Source organism: Oculina patagonica, chromosome 2 (assembly GCF_052425735.1).
Source record: "Oculina patagonica isolate OP01 chromosome 2, crgOcupat, whole genome shotgun sequence".
NCBI classification, from domain to species: domain Eukaryota; kingdom Metazoa; phylum Cnidaria; class Anthozoa; order Scleractinia; family Oculinidae; genus Oculina; species Oculina patagonica.
In genome coordinates, this window is record NC_135759.1 from 1903322 (window position 1) to 1928587 (window position 25266).

Consider the following 25266-nt stretch of genomic DNA (forward strand, 5'->3'; position numbering starts at 1 on the left):
AAAATAAAAAAATCTCTTATACTCTTTTTAAAATTTTGAATTCAAGGTGCGTTTAAAAATCTCTTATACTAGAAATCATAATGAAAATTATTGCTTTATATTATAATACCCGTAAGCATAACTTGTTAAGCCATCATCAAGTATATACCGTTTATCATCAAAACAGCTCAGTGATATTTTATTAATCTCATAGCTTCCAAGTTGATGGCCTTGACTTCTGATGGTTTTCATAGTATGATGCATCTGTGTTTTATTGAATAAGGTCTCTTTGTAGTTTTCATGTGTGATATCTTTTTTGATAACGGATTTCTTGATTCCTTTGGCAGTCTTTCCTACTTGTAGATTGTCTTTAATATAAGAATACATTTTTGATCGCAGACCGATGAATTCTAAAATAGGAATAAAAGAAGCTTCATCTTTGAATTTACCAATGACTTTCTTGTTTGTTTTATCAAAGAATGGTGATTTTTCAGGGTAGTCACTGTTATCGAATTTCTCTTTATCATTAAAAAAGTCTTTATATACATCTTCAGCCTGAATTTCATAAGTTAAACTGTCTGTATCTGTAAATAGTAGTTTGGCTTTGTTTACATACTTCTTTTTTATGTAGTTATAATGGAAATCATACATTAGTGTTTTGCTTAAATCTAATATAGCCATTCCTACATATGAAGGTCGATTGAGGGTTAATGTTTCTTTGATTTTATGGACAGCTACTAAGTTTTCATTAAATATTTTGCTACTGACATATGTTGGTTTTGAAGCTAACTTTAATAATTTATTTTTATTAGTCACTAACCTAACGTCGACTCGCTTCCTCAAATTCTCCATGGTTTTGCCGTATACTGAATTATTCATCAATTTAAAAAAGTCTTTTTCAAAAGCGTTTTTAGAATTTTTACGTTTTTTAGTATTGTAATCGATATATTGCTTCAACCATGGGGATTGATTAAATTCTAACACTCGATAGACTTTTGTGAGCTTTAATCCTAGATCTAAATACAACTGAAGATTCCTGTAATGTAATACATATTTTTCTTTATTGTTTAATGTAGGTATCAGTTTATGTACTAAACCTGATGATATATTGTATTTTTTAGCAATGTTTTTGCAATAATCCGATAGCATATCTTTAGTCACCTTAACTTTTTCTGCACCCAATGGGTAGTCATTATGATGATTATGCAACTCCTTGGGATATTCAAGATCAACCTCCAGTATCAAGCCTTTTTTACTGTCTTCTTTATACTTGGCCAAGTTTGTTTCATCAATTTGTTTTTGTGTTAACCATCTAAAGCATCCAGTTGGTAGATATTGACTCATAGCATAACCGTATAAATTATTAGCATCAAGATACATGATATACTTTGAGGGCGCCTTCTCATCATATTTTTTCATATATTTGTTATTAGCTTTCCCATATCGATGAGCTATATACGATATACCTCCTCTCATTCCTTTTTCGATGAATTGGTACATATCAACGTCAGTCATTAGCTCTAATTTGATATCAGTCATTTTAAGCATAGCATCCCACGATAAACCTGGGCTTGTGAAGTAATGACATGGATCAAGTTTATAGTATTCTAGGCATGTTTTTCTAAAGCTTTCAAACACATCTGCTAATAATAAGACATCTGATTTTAAATATAAATCATGGTACTCACCCATATTTTTGATCTTAAACGTTTTCCACACATTTTCTGCATGCTTATAGTCTTTGTCTGATATATGCTCATTATTTAATATACTGTAAAATTCTTCTTTAGTTGGTAGCTCTGCATTAAATTTATCAAAGCTATCCATATAGTCATACGGATATATTCCTTTTCTCGACATAAGATTAAGCTTATCACCCTTAAACATTTTAGAAGTATATATTAATTTTTCTCTCGGCAGATTACTTACTAATTTATCAAGACTGGAACTCATAAACTGGAAACTATCAAGAAATGTTAAATGATTACCGAGCATAAATGCCATATATTTCTCAATGGTATTGGGTATAGCATTGATATTCATCTCTTTAATCTCTCCTTTTTTATTTTTGTATGTATGATTTTTGACAATAGCACCAATCTCTTGCATTATAAAATGACTGTCATAACCTCTGAGATTGTGAAAAATTACAGGTATCTTTATTTAATCTGGTTCTATTCTCAATTTAAGATTACAGTCTTGGTGTGCTGACCCTCTGTATTTACCAGTAATATGGCAATGATCTCTCACTCGTACATCATCATCATTATACACTTTATCACAGATATGACATACTTTTGCTTGTTGAAATTCTTCTTCATCATCTTTAGTCATCTTTAATGGTTTGTTGAAATGTTTTTTCATTGTATTTTTACAATATTTAACCTCCCCAAGCATCTTTTCCATGAATTTGTAAACAGCTTTTTCACCTCTGTAAATTTGTAACGGCCTAGTGTATTTATCATCATAAAAACAAACTACTTTATAACCATAACCACAGTCTGTATGCCTTTGATAAGCTTGAGTATAGGATTTATCATCTTTAGGCTTGCAACCGGAAATCTTTTCGGTTATAGCTTCGAAATCAGCATATATCACAAATGGGACGGCTTGTTGCTTATGAAAGTTGTTGAATTTTAGTATATTATTGTCTTTATCAGGCATTTTAACTGCTTGTGTCCCATTGACTTGAATGCAATTATCTTTGTGATCGTTTAATACTCTTTCAGAACTGAAACATTGCAAACAGTGCATACAGAAGTGTTTCCTCTCTTTATGCTTTGTTTTAATTTGGTTATACATGAATTTATTGAAATCCTTTATTAGAACATAATGCTTGTTTCCATTTTCAGTTATCAATAATAAATTCATCTGATTGTCATACTTTTCTTTTGATATATAGATGGGATATGTTTGTTTGTTTTCATAACCGAAAACATTAATATTAATCTCATTTTGCTTCTCAATTTTATTGTACTGCTTTATTGCTACTGGGAATTGAACTCCATCATAATTTAGATTCTCAATGTATGATTTATCAGATTTTTTAATACGTTGAGGATATTTATCTTGAGGATTTATGTGTCTGATATGACACCATCTAAAGCATTCATTGTCTTCATTTTTCATATTAATCAATCCCTTAGCACTATTCCTTAGTTCTTGGGGTAGCTGAATATATGATGAGCCTTTTATTGGTTCATATTTTACAATATTGATATAATGACCATCAACAGATTGTAATACCCAACCTGAGCCTTCTGATATCCATTGTGCAACAAAATTTAATATTTGTTGTTTAGATGATTGTAGTGATTCTGCAATCTCCAGATTATTGATGATTGTTTGTGGTTTGCAATTAAAATAAGCTGTTTTATATATTACACCATCGCCAGTCATCTTTGAAAATGTAACCTTAAGAGTTTCAGCAAATTTGAGTCCTTTCATTGCTGATAGCTCTTTTATGATGTGATTTTCTACAGCTTTTCTTGTGTTTTGAAGCTGTAATAACGGGTCTTTATTATTTTTTATACCAATTTCAAAAGACTTTGTGTAGCCTTTCATAGCTTTAGCGACTTCCTCTATCTTTGTCCTTGGTAATGGTAGTGGGGCTGTTTTTATAGTCCGTGGCATGGGTTTAGGCTTGTAATCATCCCTAAATTCAGGAGGTGGTTGAATGATATTTTCCTCATAATCTTGAATCATTTGTTTAACGTTTCGTCTTGGGGTAGGCTTCGGAGGCCGTGGTTTGTATATCCTTGGTTGGTTTGCTTTTAGTGATAATATGAGTTGTATAAGCTCGATTTTAGATAGTTTGTTGAGATCAAATTCGTCCATATTAATATTGGTTGAGATATTTTTTTGTGTCATTTTTTGTACTATATAGAATTACCATTTCTTTAAGTGTCTATAGTAAAAATTATTTTTGAGATTTTTGGTGCGTTTAAAGATAACCAGAAATAATAATATTTTTGGTCACCAATGCAACAATAAACAGCAATTAATATACTGTGCTATACAATATATAATTACATAATTTTGCTTTATATGTTTTTATTCATCAGCAGGTATCATTTTAAATCTTTTATCTTCTTCAATGGCTTTAATAACAGTATTTAAAATATGTTTTTTGGTTTTTAAATGGCTCCACTTACCGGCCAAACAGCTATTATAATCACTTATTTCACAAACCCATGGTTTATTGAGCATGTATTTCGTCTTTGATTTAGTAATAGCGTTACGTCTGTCTTCATCATTATCGTATTTAAGATTCCTTCCCATTAATATAATACTATATATTATTTCTTTATACCAGTTATAGTGCGTTTAGATATAAACAGATAATTATTTTCTTTATTAATATATATAGAATGAGTGATATTACATTAAATATTAAACACCTACTTGAAGATCAAAGCTCGAACGATATAGCCTTCATTAATAAAATGTGTTGTATTCAGAGCATCCTTGAAGCTAATATTAGTATTATTAAAATGCTATCTTCAGACCTTAACAGCCGATCTGAAATATCAAATGAAGACAAAAATCATGCATGTTTAGAGTGTATACCTGAAGACCAGAAACGACGACGTGGAAGGCCTCGTAAGGATCAACGTTAAATACATATTTATTCAGTTTACGGTTTTAGCCATAAGTTATAAATGATTAATGACTAAAAGATGGTTCCACAATGTTCTATTATGATAACAAAAACATAGCAACGCAACTATTTACTTTTTGATAGCATAAGGAGATTATTGTATGTTTTTTTTAACCAATCAAAAGCTACATATTTTGATTCACAATTGTGAAAATATTTTGTGAAACTTTATTCATTTTGTGAAATATTTTTGTGAAATATTTTTTTGAAGATGTAAGAACTATAGGGGTTCCCCATGAAAATAAGTCATCATTACTTTCCAAGGTCATCATGCAGTCGTGTGATTTCTATTGACCAATCATATTTCAACAAGTAAAAAGTTTTTTATATATAAACTTTTTGAGTAAAATTTACTCAAAAAGTTTACTCAAAAAGTTTATTCTAAAATTTACTGCCAAACACAGCTGTGCCGTGAAGTTATGTGTGTTATATATATAATGGTTTGTAATTCTGAAATCCACGATGAATTAAAAATTTTAAAAGAACCTATATGCCCTTATTGTGGTCAACTATTAGCAGAAGGTGATAAGGCTGAGTTGGCTGAGCCATGCTGTAGTAAGCAGGATATGTCAAATCAAAACGGTATAAATGTTTGTATTAATTGCGGTTTGGTTCATGGTTCTATTTATTACAATGAGTATTTCGATTTTTACGAGAACATACACAAGATATGGCGTAAAAGCATCTATCATCGTAAATACCACATTGAGGCTGTTTTAAACGATTTATGTATTAAAAATGGAGTTCAATTGTCTCATAATCAGCGCGATAAGATTTATAAAGTGTTTCATGAGATCGATACTATTCTTCCATCTATAAATAAAAGAAGAAAGAGGATGATCTCAACGAAATATATTATAAGACAGCTGTTTAAAATGCTCGGTATCCCATACAATTTCATCTGTGTTACTAAATCAAAAAAAACACAAGCTTTTAATGATAGATATTGGGCTGAAATTTTAGCATTAAAATCGTCCCAGATCGCACGGTTTATTTGGTAAATTTATCATCATACTTGAGCAGATACCTATCGATTATTGGACCGGTATCGCATATGTAGTCGTCAATGCTTTTCATTGTATTTAGGATGCTAGACGGATTATAATCACCACTTCTCATAGCGCCTTTAATAGAGTTCAAAAGGTGTTGATAGCTTTGGTAAGCATATATGGAGTTATGAATTTTTAGTTCGAGATTCTTATGTATCATCAAAGCCTGAATCAATAATGAAATTGTTGATATTGTGATCAAAGCAATACCACCAGTCGCTATAGAGGAGGCGAATCCGCTTGATGCAAATATGATAGACAATGAATTCCCTAATAATTTCCATTTTTTGAAACGTTTAACAGCCTGCTTGTAAGCCCAACATTTTCGATGATATGTTTGATAATAAGCTTTCAATTCTATAATTTGGTCTTCAGTAAGTTCGCTTGATATATGGTTCCATGTAAATATGCATTTTCGATGTTTAGTCATATATATTAGTTATATATGATTTTTTTGTTTTATCATTTTGTCATTTTAGCATTGCGCTTGTTCTTTATTGTGTAATACAGCTTCCTAATGTTTTGAATTAATCTCTCAATAGAATCAATAATATTGCTAACCAATTTCACTGTTTTCATATAAGTGAATTAGATAAAATCGTTGGAGTTAGATAATTTATTCAAAGAATACATCGTATGTTTTATCTAAAAATTGAATTTTATGATAGATGGGCCCATTTATCGGGTATGTATTTTTACTAAAACCGATTCTTTGTACAAAGTAATCTGAAGAAATTTTAATGCTAGATGTATTGATATTAAACCCAGAAAATGTTTGATCAATACTCATAACATTATTGCAAACAGCGATTCTAAATTGATCCTGTATCTTTGTATACCAGAGATTCATATATTTACCTATATAACCATCTCTAATTTGCTCTGTATATGAATCTAGATCATAATCGAGGAATAGCTTATTATGCTCCACTTTAACCCACGGAAAACTAAAGCTATCACCATCGATAAATTCAATTTTAATCCTTTTATTATCACTGGGCTTATAGTCATATTTAAATGCCATATATATAGTCCAGTCATTGGATTCAGTGATATTTTCATTTAAATTAATTTCAAAATCATTCATAAACCCCATATTTGGATTAAAATCGTCTAACATTTTGGTGTTATTAAATACGAGATTACCAATTAATCCAGAAACAACAGCTCCGTTGCTATCTGACATTATGAATTTAGAGGCATCCGTTAGATCGAAATAGTACTCAAATATTTCACTATAAAAACTCTTGGACTGTAATAATTTAATCTGATTTTCAAGAGTTGTTTTGAGAATATTGATTTGACTTACCAACTGTTTATAATTAACAGCTTGATCATCGGTAGTACCTTCTGCAATACCATGAATGGCTTGTGTTTTCATATCAATTGATGCATTGAAAGCTATTCTATCATTTTCAACATAATATAGCTGATCGTATATACTGGGTTCAACATTACTTTCATAATTCTTAATCCCATATATTATAATATAAGTTTGCAGTTTTGGTACATACAAGTGTCCTGACTTCATTTTTAAAACGATATCGACATAGAGATAGTTGTTGTTATGTTGTTGATACTTATGAACTTGAGCTATTGTTCGACTATAACCGTTATAAACTCGTGTAGTTACTTTATTAACAGTATCAATCAATGACACAACACTGATATCAACACTATTCTCATTTATTTCAACTGGAAAATAGAGTTCAAATGCCATTGTATAATAATTAATTGGTATAGGGTACATGTTGATACCTAATCTGCTTGAGTAGTAATTTTTCGAACTATCGAGAAGTAATTTTGTATCTATTACCTTTTTATTGATTTGATGAAGAGGATTTGGATGATGAATTAAATCTCCAAGCTCGATATCATTCTCTTCACTAAGTTGATTATCACTGTCAATCATTATATTATTGAAAACGTTTCCTTTATCAATAGAGGTAATATGTGAAATGTCAACATACAATTTATTTACACCATCGGTTCCATATATTGGTTTGCTTAGATTTGTTATGCGATTATCGTTCATATGGAGATTTGCCTGCATCATGTTACTACCGTGAATATTTAGCCTATTTTGTATGCTCTGAGCTAAGCCATTACCAACGGATTTAGTTAGAAAAGTACTGTCCACATATACCTTCGAAGCCTTACTCTGAATACTGCTGGCTAAAATAGCACCTGTTTTCTTCGTTAAATATGTATCATCAGCGTACGATTTGTCCGCTTTAAGCGCGTCTCTGGAGTCAATATATTCTTTATTCATTACGTTTGACATATTGCTGTATCCTTGATCGAAATTCGGAACATTTATTATGCTGTTAAACGTTTGTTCGTCGTTGGTACTTAGATCAGCTTTATCAGCGAGTTTGTTGTTGAGTTCTGCTTTGACTTTGTTGTCTTCCAACCTCACGTATTCCACATTTGGCAAAGATGTATCGTTATACAAACCGGGATAAAAGGGCTCACTATTGAATATATTACACTGGCCCAAATCAAAGTCATTGCCCTTAGCGTCTTTAGTAAGACATTGACGTTTAACGTACCCCTTATTAACTCCAGACGAAAGATCAAGAGCATATGTATCGAGATCAGCATCGATAGCTACATCAGCTTGTGTATTTAACCTGAATATCTTTTTGTTATCCATATCGAAATCAGCTCCCAGTTGTTTAAAACCAATTGCAGGTTTTGCACTTTGAAAATATTTGGTATGCATAAAATCATTTTCGTCATTAATGTACCCCATTTTCTGTTAATATGTTAGATTAAATCTTCTCATCGAAATTTTTTGTTATGAATTTACGTGGTTTATCAATATATAAAAAGCTGAATGGGTCTTTAGTTGCTTGCTCGTATAGCTCTTTTGGAATACTGTTTTCACGGCATATCAGTGCCCTCTCATTAGCACTTTGGAATTCGTAAATACAGAAATGCGAACAGTTAAGTCTTATGTCTTTTTTCGTTTTAAAATAGCTTTGAGACAAATATATCACGCTACAGTTTTTATGTCTCCCTTGTATAAAATAATCGATTAATGGTTTTTGATTTTTATCACAAACATAATCGTCAAATATCACGAGCTTTTGATTATCATCATTTAGTTTAGAAACAGGAATTATTTGGTCGTTACTAGCTTCAATAATGTTATAACCAGCTTCATCGCTTATTGGTTGGAACACATTGATAAGATTCTGGTATTTAGACTGGTCTAAATTTTTTGCATATAAATATATTTTATCGAAATATAATAAATTGTAAATCATATGCATTAAAGTATTAGTCTTTCCCATATTACTCGGAGCGCAAAGTAGCATACGAAAACATTGATTTGGCATGAAATCGTATACTTGTTTAAAGTTCGAGACTATATCGTCTTCAGTGTCATAATTTGGTATTTTCATATTATATATATCAGTTATATAATATGAAAGACGCCTGAAAGACTAATGAAAGACTGATGAAAGACTTCTGGAAGACTAATGAAAGACTGATGAAAGACTTCTGGAAGACCGATAATAATCTACACTAATATATATAAATGAGTCTATTAGCTTGGCAAAAAATTGCTGACCAAAAAGAAGAAGTTGAGAATCAAATCAAAAATATTAATAATCAAATAATGTCTTCAAAATTGCAAGATGAATTAGGACAAATCAAATTCATAAAAATGTTTAAACCAGTAACATCTCGTCTCGACACACAAATTGAAGCAACTAAAAAGTTGGAAAATAAAGGGGTAAAAGAGGGTGATCCTCTTCCAGAATATCCAATTGAACCAGAAGATGGGGGTGATGAAATGCCCGATTTTGAACCACCGCCACCAATTAATGAAACTCAAACAGAAGATGAAGATGAATATGAAATGCCCGATTTTGATCCACCGCCACCCATTGATGAAGCTCAAACAGAAGATGAAGATGAAATGCCCGATTTTGATCCACCACCATCAATAGAACGGAAGAGAAAAGAATGGTCACCTAACTCTATCAATAAGAGTAAGCAAAAGGAATTAGATAATGAACGCAAATATCTAGCCGAAGAAAGACGCCGTGTCAATGTTTTGCTTGGGAAATTAAATAAGAGTGGAAAAAATTATGTTAAAACGGGAAAGTATCGTGGGCTAACATATGATGATCTATTAAAACAATCAGATAATTTTACAAAACAAATTAACAATATTGAAAACCAGTTGTTATTAACTAAGCAAAAAATACAACGTATGGAGTACAAACGGGTTCCCTTCACATCATTTGATTTACAAGAGAGTTCAAAGAAATTAAAAAAGACCCCAAAAAGTAAATCTAAAATAAAATCAAAGCCAACTATAGTCAAATCATTATTTGATAAGATAGATGCTATCAGGAAGGACACAGTGCCTGATTCTGATTCTGATAGAGAAGAAGAGTGGGAAGGTAGTGGACTAGCCCATAATTATAAGGCTATTTATTACAGAGACCCTGAAAAACTTATTGAAAAATTGGATATAATTTGTGGAAGCATATCCGCTGGAAATACGAGTTATGAATTAAAAAACCAAGGTCTTACAATAATAGATGAACTGTTAAGAGTGAAAAGAATTACAAAGCGTCTATATGAAAAAATTTATAACAACTATTTTATCTAAATTAAATATATAATGGAGAAACATTTAATACTTAGTTCATTCAGGGCGAAAAGACAAGCAAATAATTATAACCAAAAAGCAAATGATTTCACTATTTATCTTGAACAGCCACCTTTTTTGGATCCAAATAAAAATTATGAAATGGCACTGGATGAGATTATAACGATGACATATAGTTGGTACAATATCGCATCCTCATTCACTAATACTAAAATAAGATATCGAAAAACCGTTAGTAGTGATACAAGTTTTAAAAATATTGAATTTCCTAATGGAATGTATTCATATACAGACATTGATACTTTTTTAAAAAATACAACTGGTAAAGATGGTGATAATTATCCATTTTCAGTTACGTTTGATTTATCATTATTTAGAACAATAATAACCATAAAGCCAAATTATGAATTAGATCTATCTGTATCAGACTTTAATTTGATTCTGGGTTTTGAAAAGAAAATTTTAACTTCAGGGAGTAATATAAGTGACAAAATACCTGATTTAACAAGGAGCGTTGATATGATATGTATTCATTGCGATTTGACTAACAGATCCTTGACAGATGAATCCAGAGATGTATTATTTTGTTTTAGTATCATAGCACAAGGCATTCGTAGATCATTCCCTTTCACTCTTCAACCAAGACGACTGAATTTTTCACCAATTAATAAAAATAGTATTGATTCAATCAGACTATATATAACCGATTCGTATAATCGTCCCATTGATTTAAATGAAATCGATACGGCGTTTCATATCGTTATCAAAGAGGTGAATTAATCTAAACTAATAATATAAAATGAATCGAGTATACGAATGGTCAAAATTTTATAACCCTAAAAAAGGTTTATATCAATATCGCCATAAAGGATCAGGTTTAATAACTAATGATTTATCAAATATCGGACAATATTCTAAAAAAATGATAAAAGATATCAATAAATCACCAATAATCAAAGCACAAAAGAAAAGTTTAAAAACCGTGTTAAATAGAAGTGAAAAAGCTGGGGATCTTATTTTGAAACGATTAGCACAATTGAAGTAAATTATCTAATCTAATAATATAAATGAGTTTCAGAAGCATAGAAAATGTTGAAAAAGTTGATTATCTCAGATTCAATCTGCAAACACCCATTATTCAGCCGGCAAATGGCTTATATCAGGAAAAAACAGGGTATATATTCAATATGACCGATCGCTCTTCATGGTTCGATTGGTATAACGGATACTTTATCGTCAAATACAAACTTCAAAAAAAGGCTGATGGTACAGCTATCGATGCCAATGCTCTACAAACACCTGTGCTAACGTCAACGATAAATGATAGTACAAGTATCATCAATCACATAATGATAACTTCAGGGGGTAAAAAGCCTTACGATAGTAATAGCCTGCATAAAATCTGTTTCATAAAAGGATTGCTTGAATTTTCTGATGACTATAGCCGTACAGTAGCTACCAATTTCAATTGGTATCTCGACGATAGAGCTGTATTAGCGGGCGATTTAAGAACAGCCCCAAAAGTAGGAGCAATTAAAAGAGCTGAATTGTGTTCACAATCAAAAGACGTATACGCAATCATTCCGTTAAATAGGTTTTCCATTTTTCAAGAACTACGAGATAAAATGATACCACCTATGCAAATCGAACTAAACATAACACTAAATGATGATAGAGAATTTATTTACAGAGTTGGTGGTGCTGAAACACGATATGTGGTTCTAGATTTTCAGTTATGGTTACCACGTTTGAACTTTACATCAGCAGGACAAAAATTAGTAAATAATACCTTTTTAAGGCCATCAAAATTTACATATTTAAGAGAGTTCATCAAGCATTCATCACCGACAACGTCAATTTCCGGTATATATCAAATTACACCAGCTATTAAAAATGCAAAACATGTTTTTGTATATCTTCAGAGGAACAAGACTAATAATGAATTAGAAAACCCCTTTATTTTTGATACTTTTAAAATAAATGCGGGTAATGATGCATGTAAACTTTCTACTTGTCGTTTGCAACTTGGTACTTCGTTTTTTACTCCGGAACTTGAGTATGATTGTGATTTTAAACCAAGATTATATAATGACATTCAAGAATATGCATACAGAACCAACGACTACAATACAGGAACTCAGTTAAATTTACAAAATTATTCTGAATTATTTCCTGTTATCTATTTCGATTTAAGAAATCATAAGGAATCGGTTACTGATGATCCAAAACAGTTATTGTTTCATTATCGATTAAATGTACAAGCTACTGACAATTATATGATTTACGCTGTAGTTCTTTATGAGGAAAGTATCGTAGTTGATAAAATTGGGAATGAACTTATTTTTATGTAATATTTAATCTAACACTATTATATATAGAGCAAGACTATGAGCACAAAATATATTTCAACATATATTCCTCTAACAGAAGGCCAAATAAAAAAGCTAGCCAGAGCAATCAAAAATTCAAGTGAAATCAGTTTATTAATTAACAAGAATCAGATCAAAAAGAAGGGTAATACTGAGTTATACCTTACAGAAAGACAAATAACACGTCATAATAAAGTAAAAAGTGAGGGAAAAGGCATTACATTGAGTTTATCTAAAGCACAAATAAGTAAAATGCGAAAGGTGATTGGAAAAGGAATTCAAGTCACTCCTGATAATCAAGGAGGGACAGGAATGCAAATAGAATACCCTTATTATTCACCACAAATCATTAGGAAACAAAGATCAAAAAACGGTGGCAAAATTAAACTACCAAATAAGAGAGATGCATTATCTTACAGACCGCCACCATTCATCGGTTCTTGGGGTGAATATGATAAATTTCTTAGAACAGGTGGATTGGTGCTTCCAAAAAAAAAGATCTTGAAATCAAAAAAAAAGTAAAAAAACCTACATTTATCAAAAAAGCTCTAAGTAACAATGATCTAATGAGATGGTGTAAGTATTTAAATATTAATATCACAGGGATATATAGCAGAGATGAGCACACGCCCAAAAAGCATAGCCCATGCATTATTAATTTAGACACCTATGAAAGTGTTGGTACCCACTGGACTTGTTGTGTTCCAAGTGTTAAAAAAGACATATTGTGGTACTTTGATAGCTTTGGAATGCCATACCCAAATGAATTTAAAATGAGAGCTGAGAAAGATGGATAAAACAAGTTTTGTATAATAACACACAATATCAGAATATCAAATCAGTACTTTGTGGCTATTATTGTATTTATTTCTTGCATCAAGCATTGGTTTATGATAGAGAGTATCATGATATATTAATGCAATTATCAATGACTGACACAATGTACAATGAACGTTTTATAAGCAATTATTTCAAAAATATGTAATCATATTATATATGAAATCGTATTGTGTGAAACAAAGAAAAATAACAAATTGCGTACCTAATTCTGAACAATATGTAAAATCAAAGAACGGAAGACTTATGTTGCGTTGCGTTTGCTTAGAATGCAAAATCATTAAAACCAAATTTGTCAGTGAGAAAAAAGGACGAGGAGTTGGACAAACCATTAACAAAAAGATTGGTGATAAAATTCCAGGGTTTCAACAGGCTCAAGACATGGCGTCGGCTATCATGGCAGTTACGGGAGCTGATAAAGATCTATTTAAAAAATATTGGCGCGGTGACTTTGCTAAAGGTATATTTAATAAAAAAAGCGGGATTCAGACATCTAATTTTTGGAAGCCCGCTGGAGCATATAAAAATGAAAATCTCGACCCAAAATGCAATTTCAGTGAGTATAAAAATGGAAAATGGATAAATCATTATTGCGATTAAATATCTAATCAATATATATATAATGTGCCAATCATATTGTCTATCATGTAAAAAACAAACCAAATCATTAAAATCTAAAAAGGTAAAAGCTAAAAATGGTCGGCTTATGGAAAAATCAGTTTGTCAAATATGCAGGAAGAATAAGAGTAAATTTATTAAAGGAGGTGCTATTTCAAAGCGTAAGCCCCCTTCTGCTATTGAATATGACATGAGAGGTTCTGGCATTGATATTCAAAAACACTTATCAAAACTTGGAGAATTACATATGAGAACACCTACAGGAAAAAAGTACAATTATTGTGGACCTGGTACTAAATTAGAAGAAAGATTAGCTTCTAACGATCCTAAATATAAAAATCCAATAAACAATCTTGATAGCATATGTCAACAGCATGATATTGACTACAGTAATTCAAAATCACTAGCTGATAAACATAAGGCAGATGATCTTATGCTTAAGAGAATATCAAAAATACCATTTAAAGACCGTCCGTGGGGAACAACAGGGGTACAAGCTTTAATCGCTAGTAAAAGAAAAATCGGATTGGGTATAAAAAAAAAAGAAGCCAAAAAACGGAAAACGGCGTTGAGTAAAAATGATTGGTCTCAACAATTAGCCGATGAGTTACATAAACCAATCAGACGAAAATTTAAAACTAGAAGAGTAATATCAAATGGAATTGACGAGATATGGTCTGCTGATTTAGTTTTTATGGATAAACTTTCAAAATGGAATAAAGGTTATAAATATCTATTGACTATAATTGACGTATTCAGTAAATTCGCTTGGGCTATACAATTGAAAGATAAGAAAGGTGCATCAATAACTAACGCTTTCAACAATATTGTCATTAATGACAAGCGTAAACCTGAATATCTCTGGGTCGATAAGGGATCTGAATTTTATAACAAAACATTCAAGGAATGGCTAAAGCAAAATGATGTTAACATATATTCCACTTTTAATGAAGGTAAAGCTGTTGTTATTGAGAGATTTAATAGAACTTTGAAAAATAAAATGTACAAACAGTTTACTATTCAAGGTAATACACAGTATCTTGAAATGCTACCAAAAATAGTAAAAGAATATAACAATACAAAACATAGCTCTATCAAAATGACACCCATAGAAGCTTCAAAGAAAAAGAATGAAGGAACTGTTTACTTTAACCTATACGGTGATATGGAGCCATTATCAGCTAAACCAAAATTTAAGGTTGGTGACAAGGTCCGAATATCTAAGTATAAACGAATTGTTTTCGATAAGGGTTATACACCGAATTGGAGTGAAGAAATGTTCGTAATTACTAAGATCCAACATACTAATCCCATTACATACAAATTGAAAGACTTCAGAGATGAGGAAATACAAGGTAGCTTTTATGAACCTGAATTATTAAAAGCAAAACAGGATGTATTCAGAATTGATAAAGTGATCCGTAGAGACTACAAAAAGAAACACGCTCTTGTCAAATGGAAGGGATATAATGATGACTTTAACAGCTGGATTCCAATGAAAGATTAACAACATATTTAAACGCACTATTAATGATATAAGAAATTAATATATTGTGTTATTAATATATAACAATTGATGTTTTGGAATGATAATATTGTTAATGGCCGATACCAGAGATGGTTTACCAAAGAAGACAAAATGAAAGCTATAAGGCGCACAAAAGCCCGTTATATGCAAAATACACGATGGTTTTGTGAGCAATGTAAAAAAGAGTACAGTCTGGGTAGCAAGTGGACCCATATAAGACAATCCCATTCGAACGCAGTATAAAAAAAGTTTAAAAAAGAGTATAAGAAGTTTTTTTTATTTTGAACCTAGGGTTGAGTTAGGCTTGGTTTTACAGGCTTGGTTTTCTAGGGTTTGAATTTCAGTTTTTGATTCTAATATTTGATTCCAATATTTGAATCCATTTTTGATTCTATTTTTGATTTTATTTTTGATTCCATGTTTGATTCTATTTTTTGATTCTATTTTTGATTCTATTTTTTGAATCCAGTGCTGTGCAGTAGTATAGGAGTTGGGGATGTAAGAGATTATAAAATTTTTTATGATCTCGTACCCCCAACTCCTATACTACTGTTTTAACCTTTCAAAAATTAGAGCGTTCGAAACTAAATAAGATCCGTAATCACAAACAACATACAGCCGTTTACCAGCACTCTTTAAAACTCCTGAAACCCTTCAAAATCAGGCAAAATAAATCTTTGAAATAACCTTTATCAATGTTTCTTATTTTTTATTCAGTTCTATAAAATGCCTTTCATACACTACTGTCAAACAAAAATTTCCTCAAAGTTTCAAGACAAAAGAATAACAAATATTTCGTGCACAATGTAATTTGATTAAGCCAATATTATCACGTCTAAAAATACTTCAAGCAATTCAGTGAAAACCCGTTTTTTTTTCGTATCAACGAAAACCACTTTCGAATAATCAATACATGAAAATAACAATAAGATCAAAAGGAAGAAAGGAACCTTTCTAATTATTTGAAGACTTTCAAAGCCGTGATATTATGCATCCAATCCGCGATAAAATTTAATTACAACAAAATCCAAGTTCTCATTTTGAAGTCCATTTTTTTCAGTTGATACCTTTATCCAACTTGTGAAAAATTCCATTCAAGTTCCTATTAATACTGTACATTCCCAATGTTTTGCTCAGGTCTTCAGAAGCGTCTTACTAACCAAATCTAAAATAATTCCAAAACATGCTGTACAAACATTCTACTCTTTGTGACAAACGACTTGACGACCAATTGTTCAGAAATGAAAATCGACACAGTTTTTGCTAAATAAAAAAAAAAGTTTTACGGCGGAGTCAGGCTCAAAAAATATACCGCAAGATCACACCCCCATTCATAGTCAGAAACCAGCAAACCATCTAGTTTGCTAAAAAAAACACTGCGTGACATCAATGACGCTACCTTTTTCATTTACAAAAATAACTTTAACTTGTCAAAGTAAGTGCAATTTCACAATGGTGAATATCAGTACAGTATGGGGCCCAGTTCTCGGCCGGGTCCAGTTCTCGGCCACTTTGTGTTTAACGCGTTTTTTCACACTCCAGTTGAATTAAAAGAAAAAGGTATTTCCTTCAAACGATAGACTGATTCATGTGCTTTAAGTATCTTGAGTTTGATCGTTCAATTCGATATAGAAAGCTCACACGTCGAGTTTACGCGGAGGTAGGTGAATTTGCATTCCCGAAAAATTTGTTTGTTTACGGCTCCTTAAAATTCATGGATGTAGTTAAATTCGTATTTTATCCAAAAGCCCCCACCATACGAGCTAATTTTTGGCATGTAAAACGTAGAATAATTCAGCTTTCTGCTTTAGTTAACTTTTCGTTGAACCGTTGTATTTTTTGGTCTTAATTTACTTCGAAAGTTTTTCTTGCGACGTTTGCGTATTTGCCAGTTCTCGGCCACCCTGCTCGCTATCACAGCTTAGCGCTTGGTTTTTAATATAATTTCATCTGCTGCTGCCAGAATGAAAGAAATAAATGTTTTAAAAATAAAGTTCAATCTTATCTCTAAGTTTTGAGCTGACTCTTGTCTTGTCTATTATTTCTACAACACCTAAATCTTTCAAGACCTTTTCACTGCAAAATAAACCATCTAAATGCACGGGTCACACAATGCGGTTTTGCCAGAACCTGCACATAGGCAACTAGGCGCGTTGAAATCCTTCTTTTCTAAAGTAAAACAAAGCCTCATAAAAATAATTTGGGATCGATATAACATAAATAGGTTTACAGAGTGATTTTATGACTGTGAAAATTAATTTAGCATTTTTTTTTTACAGATAATTACGCACAAGCTTTTTAGTCGCCGAGAACTGGGACAAGGTGGCCGAGAACTGGGCCCACAAATGGAGCTTTTATTTTTATTATTGCTCGGGCAAATTAATTTTTGACCGGTCGATAGCTTTACACCAAAAAGCTGAATAATGTAGCTAGCTCTGGGAGAAATTTCAAGTTCCTGCGGTTCTTCTGAGATAAGAAATACAAGTTTACGTCAAAAGTGGCCGAGAACTGGGCCCCATACTGTACTTTGCCCCGTAAGCTTTTTTCTCTGTCCTTCCGCCGAAGCAAAAAAACACAACCTGATTACACATTAACCCAAAAGTCGACCAAGTGTGCCTGCAACGATTTCCTGTCAAAACTAAAATGAAAACCATTGCGGTATGCGTCACCCGTAGCGGTTTTGTAGCAACCCCAAGCTATCCCCGTCTTTTTGGCCGACAGGAGACTATGCTCTAGGACGACCAAAGGGTAAACTATAAATCGGCCACGCCCGATTAATAAATGCGAAAATTTACTCAGTTGTCTCCAAACTAGAGAGAAAAGAATATTACAAATTCTACGTTAGAATACATCGAGGGTTCTAGGTGACCGGATAAATGCATTCGATGAGACCGAAATTCTGTTCTATTTGCAGTATTTGTAACGGCATTTCTTCAAAAGGGAGACATTTGAAAATGTCTATTTCCGTACGTTCTCCCTGATGGCTGTATTTTCCCACAAATACCGGTATCAATCATGCACGAAGAAGCAAAATGAAACTTCAGTTGTAGCTACCTTATTATTTACTAATTTTCGCGATTTTCGCGATTTCAAAGTAATCGCGAAATTTAGTACGCGCGAAAAAAAAACATTGCGCGAAATTTAAACACGCGAAAATTAATACCATATTTTATATCAAAACAAAAAAGTTTTAAATGTTTGGAACTGCAACTATCTACCTTTAAAAATATCTTTCTGTCTTGTTTTTGACTAGCACCCTTCCTCTGATTACTGTTTCGAGCTTGTAAATTAGTTCAAAACCTCATTAGTATAGTCGATTTGAGGTTTCTATTTGAAAGCTCCTTGTAATGGGCCAGACCTGTGTGTCTCAGGTTGTTTTCTGAGTCTTTGACGGCATGACTGATCCATAAAACACTGACAAAGTCGCGAAATTTAATACATTTTTCCTCTAATTCTTCTTGAAATCGCGAAAATTAATACTCTCGAAATTCGGCTCTCGAATTTTCGCAAAATTAAGTACGCGCGAAAATTAGTAAGAATAAGGTAGTCCACTACAACTTCGTTTGAGCGGGCACTGCTGACTAGTAATCGCTTTTTTTAAAAACGTGATTCATCGGGAAGAGTATATTTTCTAAACTAAACAAACGATTTTGAGCAGAGTATTTTAAAGATTCGATACAACCAAGTATACAAACGAGGAGGAAGCGGAAATGATTGACACCCACCAAAACTCCACTTTCCGTCTACACTTTTTGCTCCGAAGACTTCGTGTGATTGACTACCGCAGTACTTCTAGAATTCACGATTGGGAAAATAATCCTTGTATTTTTTTTTGAAGAAAACAGGCTTCAGAATTCGAAGTTTAGAAAAAATATAGAGAAACTTTGACCAAAGTTATTATATACAAAGACGTTTGATTCTGAATCTTATTCTTAAAGTGTCCTTCATTCGCTCTATGGTTCGTACAGAAAATAGCATGTCAGTTTTCGTTTAATCAAATGACCATGCAGTTTTCGATAAAAAGGAAAACAACTATTATTTTTTTAATAACCACTTTTAACTGTGTTGAATTAGTTCTATCATAAACATTTCACAACTGAAAAAGGTACACAGTTTATGTTCAATGATAAAATATAGGAATTTCAAACGCATTTTGTTTACTTGTAAGCGGTGTTTGCAGAGAAAACATTTACATTTGACTGTACTAATCGATAACCAATTTTTCGTTGGCAAATGCGATAAGTATTTTGTTTGTGGAAGAAAATACATTCTTTTCTGTTAGGATTTTTTCATAGGAACGTTGAGGATGATATTAATCTCTGCTGTAGAATGCAAATAGAGCCACATTATTACAATAGGCGAAGCTGTTGATTGATTATTTTTGCGTCGATTAAAATTAGTGACCATAAACTTCTTCGTGACTGTTCTTGGTGTTCAAAGCAAAGAAAATCTACTACTTTTTAAATTTGTGCCATAGCCCAACAAAATAAACAAAATAAGCAATTAAGAAATAACAGCGAATGAGGCTGGCTTTGTTTTACGCAAATGGCGCTGAGCGGCGGGTAGAAAGCAGGGTCGGGTAGCGGCTCTCACAGAGTCTCGCATGATGGCTCGCACTTCTTCGAGAGCGCAAAGAACAAACAGCAGCAGCAATGTTAGTAGCTCCAAAAAGCAATAGCAACTGCCACACTAGAGGACCGGAAGAATTAAAAGCTTACGCCGGGGGAGTTGCTACACTATTGTAGCCCCTTAAATAGTTGCTGATTAGCGTTTTACGTACAAGAACCTTGAAACGTTCGCGGTGCTTTTCTGCTTTCCTTACATTAAGTTATCTGTTCACATGCAAATTAAGTTTGATAAAACTGAAGCCGGAAACTAGTCAAATAGGAAGTTAAGAAGATAGAATGTGTAACTCTCAGATGACGTCAACGTAAAGTACAATGCAATGAAAGAAATCCTCTATATTTTCTCTCAGTGCTAACAAAGTCTTTAAGACTTGTCGCGCGTTTTTGCGCGTTTCCAAACCTACATCAGAGAAACATCGTGGATGTGCAAGGTTCTTATACACGGAACACTTATTTAAGCGATGAAGGGAGCACTTTCTACTTGCTGCTTTGTTCGTATGACAAAGGAAACTCAAAGCACAATATTAAATCGAGTTGTACTTTTTTTACCTGAATTTTAAATTGAGACTAAAAAATATTAAACAAACTGGCAAGCGTACCTTATTTTGAAACTTCTGAGAGGTTCCTCACAGAGCTTGTTGACATCTGGCAGCTCGGCGAAATCATTACCAGTGGAGGTGTAGCAAGCGATATTAAGACAAGAAATTTATCCAAGATAACAATAATTCATTTACATAACACCATACAAAAAAAAATATTAATATGACATGTTTGATGCGAGATTTATCACCTTCACGGTGAGAATTTGATTTATTAAAAAAGAAATTAAAATTTTGACCTAAACCTTCAGTAGACATGAGCCAAAAATATTTTACATTAAAAAGACTCACGATAACTTCAAAACGAAAGCTAGGAGAAGTTTAGCGAATTCGAATTTGAGCTTTACTGTTCAATCTAATTCGAAGTATAAATTTCATATTGCAAATGTAATATTTTTATACATGCAGGTTGATCTAAATAACAAAAGCCGACTTAAAAAAATTTTCTCTCAAATTTTGAAACAAAAGAGATACATAAATTAGTTTCGCTGTTAGAAAAGTTCCATATCGCAATATTAAACAGGCAAACAGAAAATAAAGGCACTAGAAATTTAATTAGCTCTATACCAGCTTTTTTCTTGGCAGGAAAAATGGAGTACAGAGTATAAAATGATAACTTCTCGGATTGAAATGGCGAACAGATACTCCTCCATCACTGTTTCAGTATATAAATTCGTTATGTTCACCTATCAGTCTGTGCATATTTACTTTGAATGAACTATGCAAATTTAATATTTATCTTTTACCAAATTTGCCACGGGAAATTGACCATACTGTTGATTTTCTGACACTGAATTGATAATTAAATTATTGATAGCTTTTTCCACCATGCACCACTTATTTCTTCAGCTTGTTATGTAAATACGCAAATCCACAGAAAAAGATTATGTTAAAAACGCAGTTTCTTTACCGACCATTTGTTTAATTTCATCTTTGCCACATAAATCCCGACGATCCCCACGCATCCGTTTGCCACATAAATAATCACGCATCCTGATCACCGGTAACTTTAAAGTATAATATTACCATTTATGCCTAGATTTTCGTATGCTCATACGTGGGCAGGAATTCCCCATTTGTTTTTTTAGTTTCACGGATATCCTGACCATAATTAGAAGCGCGGTGAGTGTTTTGGTAGTTGTTATATATATTTCTATGCACCACCACCCTACACCAGTGGACGCCGGTCATACCCGGGATGCTATGAAGCCACGTCTCTTCTGATTGGACGACTAGCTCTTTGATCACTGGACCTATTTAATTTCTTTGTTTTCCTATCGTTTTTAGTTACAGTTGCAATTGAACCTCTCTAGTACGAACACTACGTACTTCAAAACGCGAAAAAATACGCGCAAATTCATCTTGTACAAACTTGAGGTGAAATCAAGGCACTCTGACACCTGCATATTAAAATGGAATACTTTATTTATAAAGTAATCAATGTGAATAAGTAATGACAAGACCTGACAACATTGAATATATGAATTCTTAAAGACCCCAAAATGAGGGTACACACATAAATCAGCTTGAAGCAGTCATGATGACTTTTCATCATTTTAGATGATCATCCACAGTTGTTCATTATCCCTATACCGGTTTCGGGCTTATATTTATCATAAACATCATAAACTTATTATTGTGGTTTAAAAAGGGTGACCTTGTTTAAGACCACAGTCGATGCCTCAAAAGTCATGGCTATCTAAGTGTCAAGCGTCTTATACTTGGTCTGATTTTCTTTTTATGTAAGTGGACTCGTGGGAAATTAGAAGGTAAAGAAGATTTGCAAAATTGCAATTTTGTTATGAACAATTTAAACTTCTGCAAGGGCCAACGGACAATACAAAGGTACCGGATCCTGGTGGATCTAGTGAGCAAATCGTAGAGAATAATAAACAACCAAATTGGTAGTTGTTAATTTTGTCATGTTAGCCTGTTATCGATGCATCTAAATGTGACATTTTCTTTAGCTAAAACCTCTATCCTCTGTCACCATTTTTAACTTTCACTGGCAAACACCGAGAGAAATTGATAATCCCCATTTGACCTTAAGTAAAGAAGACCTACCGAAAGATATTTCTCTTTGGTTTTCCAAGCTCTGATTTTAAAAAAAAAGTTTATCATTTATCGTAACATCATAACGTCATGTCCCACCACGATTTCGATGGAAATATAAACGCGGGGTCCTTGATGAAATCTTCTTCATCTATTCAAACATGGTGTCAGAAGTGCGTCAACAACGAGAGCGCCATGACGAGGGACCTAAATAGCCTTGTTACAGAACATGATGTTTAAAGTTGGGCTCTGGCCAAGAGGTCTACCAGTTATTTCCTCTTTTTTTAGAAAATATCGCGTCAAGTCTTAAATTGGACCACACGAGCTGTACATTTTGTCAAAGCTAGAGGCTCGCGGTTTTAAATCTTGATGGACAAATACAGAATGAGTCTCTCCAGTCTGGACAAGGTATCCTACAGTTTCCATAATTGCATTTTTCCAAACTTCGTTCAAAGCAATCTCGCTGGATGGTTCATTCGTATCAGTATCTCCCTGTCCACTACCACGGTAGACTATAAGCTACTATATCTAGTCTTTAAAAAGGAAGAAAGTGTCTGAGTAATCAAATCAATACAAAACTGTTTTCGACGGACTAGTCAATCGAAAAGCTTTCTTTGTAAGTAGTTAGCAATATTTTTCGCTTATTTTTCTTCCATTTTCTTCCATGTTTATTAAGGTGTCTAAGGTTTCTCTCACAGATAAGACAGGACTTTCTCCTAACATAACTCATCTGGACAACAATTACTGGGTTCTAAGCTAAATACTTGTGCAATTATTTTGCAAGTGTGCATGTTCGTCGTCTTCCTTTTCAGCGCTACTTGGAGATGCATTGGTGGTTGCTGAACGACCACTCGACTTAGTGTTCTTCTGAAAAGGTAAATAACCCATAAACAACTTCCGAAAAGCGTATCTGAAGTCCTTATTCATGAGCCCGTAGATGAGTGGATTGAGCATGGAATTCCCATAATGCATCCACTTTGCTATAGAAACAACAAGTGGAGGAGGTGGGCAGCGGCAGATGTAATAATTTAGGTTTAACGCGAAGAAAGGAGACCAGCAAACGATGAAAGCTCCAATTACCACACCAAGCGTTTTTGCTGCCTTAACCTCGGCGCTCAACGAAAACCTTTTGGACTTTCCATTAATTGTCAAGTCGATTTGCTTGGCTTGGTGACGTGCAGCTCTGAAAATGTTCACGTATGCAAAGAGAATAATGATAACAGGCACTGCATAGTTCAGCACAACTATCACCAAAGTGTACATGTCCCAGTTCCAGAAAGTGGGCCCTAGAGAGGCGACCACAATTGAATAACACCATATAGTCCCTAGGATGATGATGGCCCGTTTGGTGGTCATTCGTGTGTGGTAGTGCAGAGGTCCTGTAATGCACAGATAACGGTCGATACTAACAAATGTCAAATGCCAGATAGATGCAACACTCACCATAATATCAGTCACAGTCCATAACTGTTGCAGCAAAGGTTTGCTCAAGAATAATGACGGGCCAGCTATTATGTGAGCTACCCATACCGGCATCGATACCATGGCTACTAAGATATCCGTAACAGCTAATGATACTACAAAGTAGTTTGTAACATGGCGGAGTCGACGAAACCTTTTGAATGCTAGTATAACAAGCACGTTGCCAAAGATGGCTAGTAGAATTATCAGCACGACAAAAGTGCACGAGAGAGCAATATGGATTTTGTCGTACTTTTCCGGTGAGTCGGAGGATGAGTTGCTGCTCATAGCGATGTCTTGTTTACAATGGTCAGTTTACTTGATGTAAAGGTGTTTTCCCCTCGTACGTCGATTTTGTAGAATAACACCACAAGAAGTCCGTTTTGATGAAGTAATTACAAGATTAAGGCCGCCAAATACTCTTCTCACATCAACTCAGATATTTCAGTGAATCCTCTTCTTCTTTTGCTCGGTTGAATTAAAGCTTGATGATAATTATGAATAACGCGGCAGTGTAATTTGGATGACAAAAACGCTGTCAGTGATCCTGTTAGTTCAGACTTCACTTCAATAGCTTAGACACATAGACTAGAAGAAAGTAAAAACAATGCCTGTTATTTGCTATTTAAAATTCAAGCACAAAGAGATTAGACTTAATTCCAAATTTACCGTATTTTTAGATAAGGAGGTTAACTTTTCTGTCAATGAAACGTGGTTTTATCCAGAACCTTATCTGAAACTGATTTGATACTTTTCCTCCGACTGACTTGAGAACCAGTTAGCGGTTTTTAAGCTTCAAAGTAGTTCAATAATACATGACATATAACAGTAATGTGTAAAAATTATTTCGTATTAT

At 33.0% G+C, this 25266-nt stretch overlaps 2 protein-coding genes across 6 annotated transcripts in view; both read right to left on the reverse strand.

Annotated features, from left to right (window-relative positions):
* Positions 1 to 87: 87 nt before the first annotated feature.
* Positions 88 to 2067, reverse strand: LOC144640588 (uncharacterized). Its single transcript, XM_078499690.1, has 2 exons — positions 483 to 2067; positions 88 to 389 (listed from the first exon to the last, which is right to left on the reverse strand). The coding sequence occupies exons 1-2, from the start codon at positions 2020 to 2022 to the stop codon at positions 88 to 90; spliced, it is 1842 nt and encodes a 613-aa protein (XP_078355816.1). The 5' UTR covers positions 2023 to 2067.
* A 20243-nt stretch (positions 2068 to 22310) lies between these two features.
* Positions 22311 to 25266, reverse strand: part of LOC144642603 (octopamine receptor beta-2R-like) — a 41241-nt gene continuing 38285 nt past the window's right edge. For all 5 annotated transcript variants that reach the window (XM_078501610.1, XM_078501612.1, XM_078501614.1 and 2 more), the window contains one exon: positions 22311 to 24998. In XM_078501610.1, the coding sequence (XP_078357736.1) occupies positions 23706 to 24698 (993 nt within the window). In that variant the 5' untranslated portion in view covers positions 24699 to 24998 and the 3' untranslated portion in view covers positions 22311 to 23705. The remainder of the gene's footprint in view (positions 24999 to 25266) is intronic.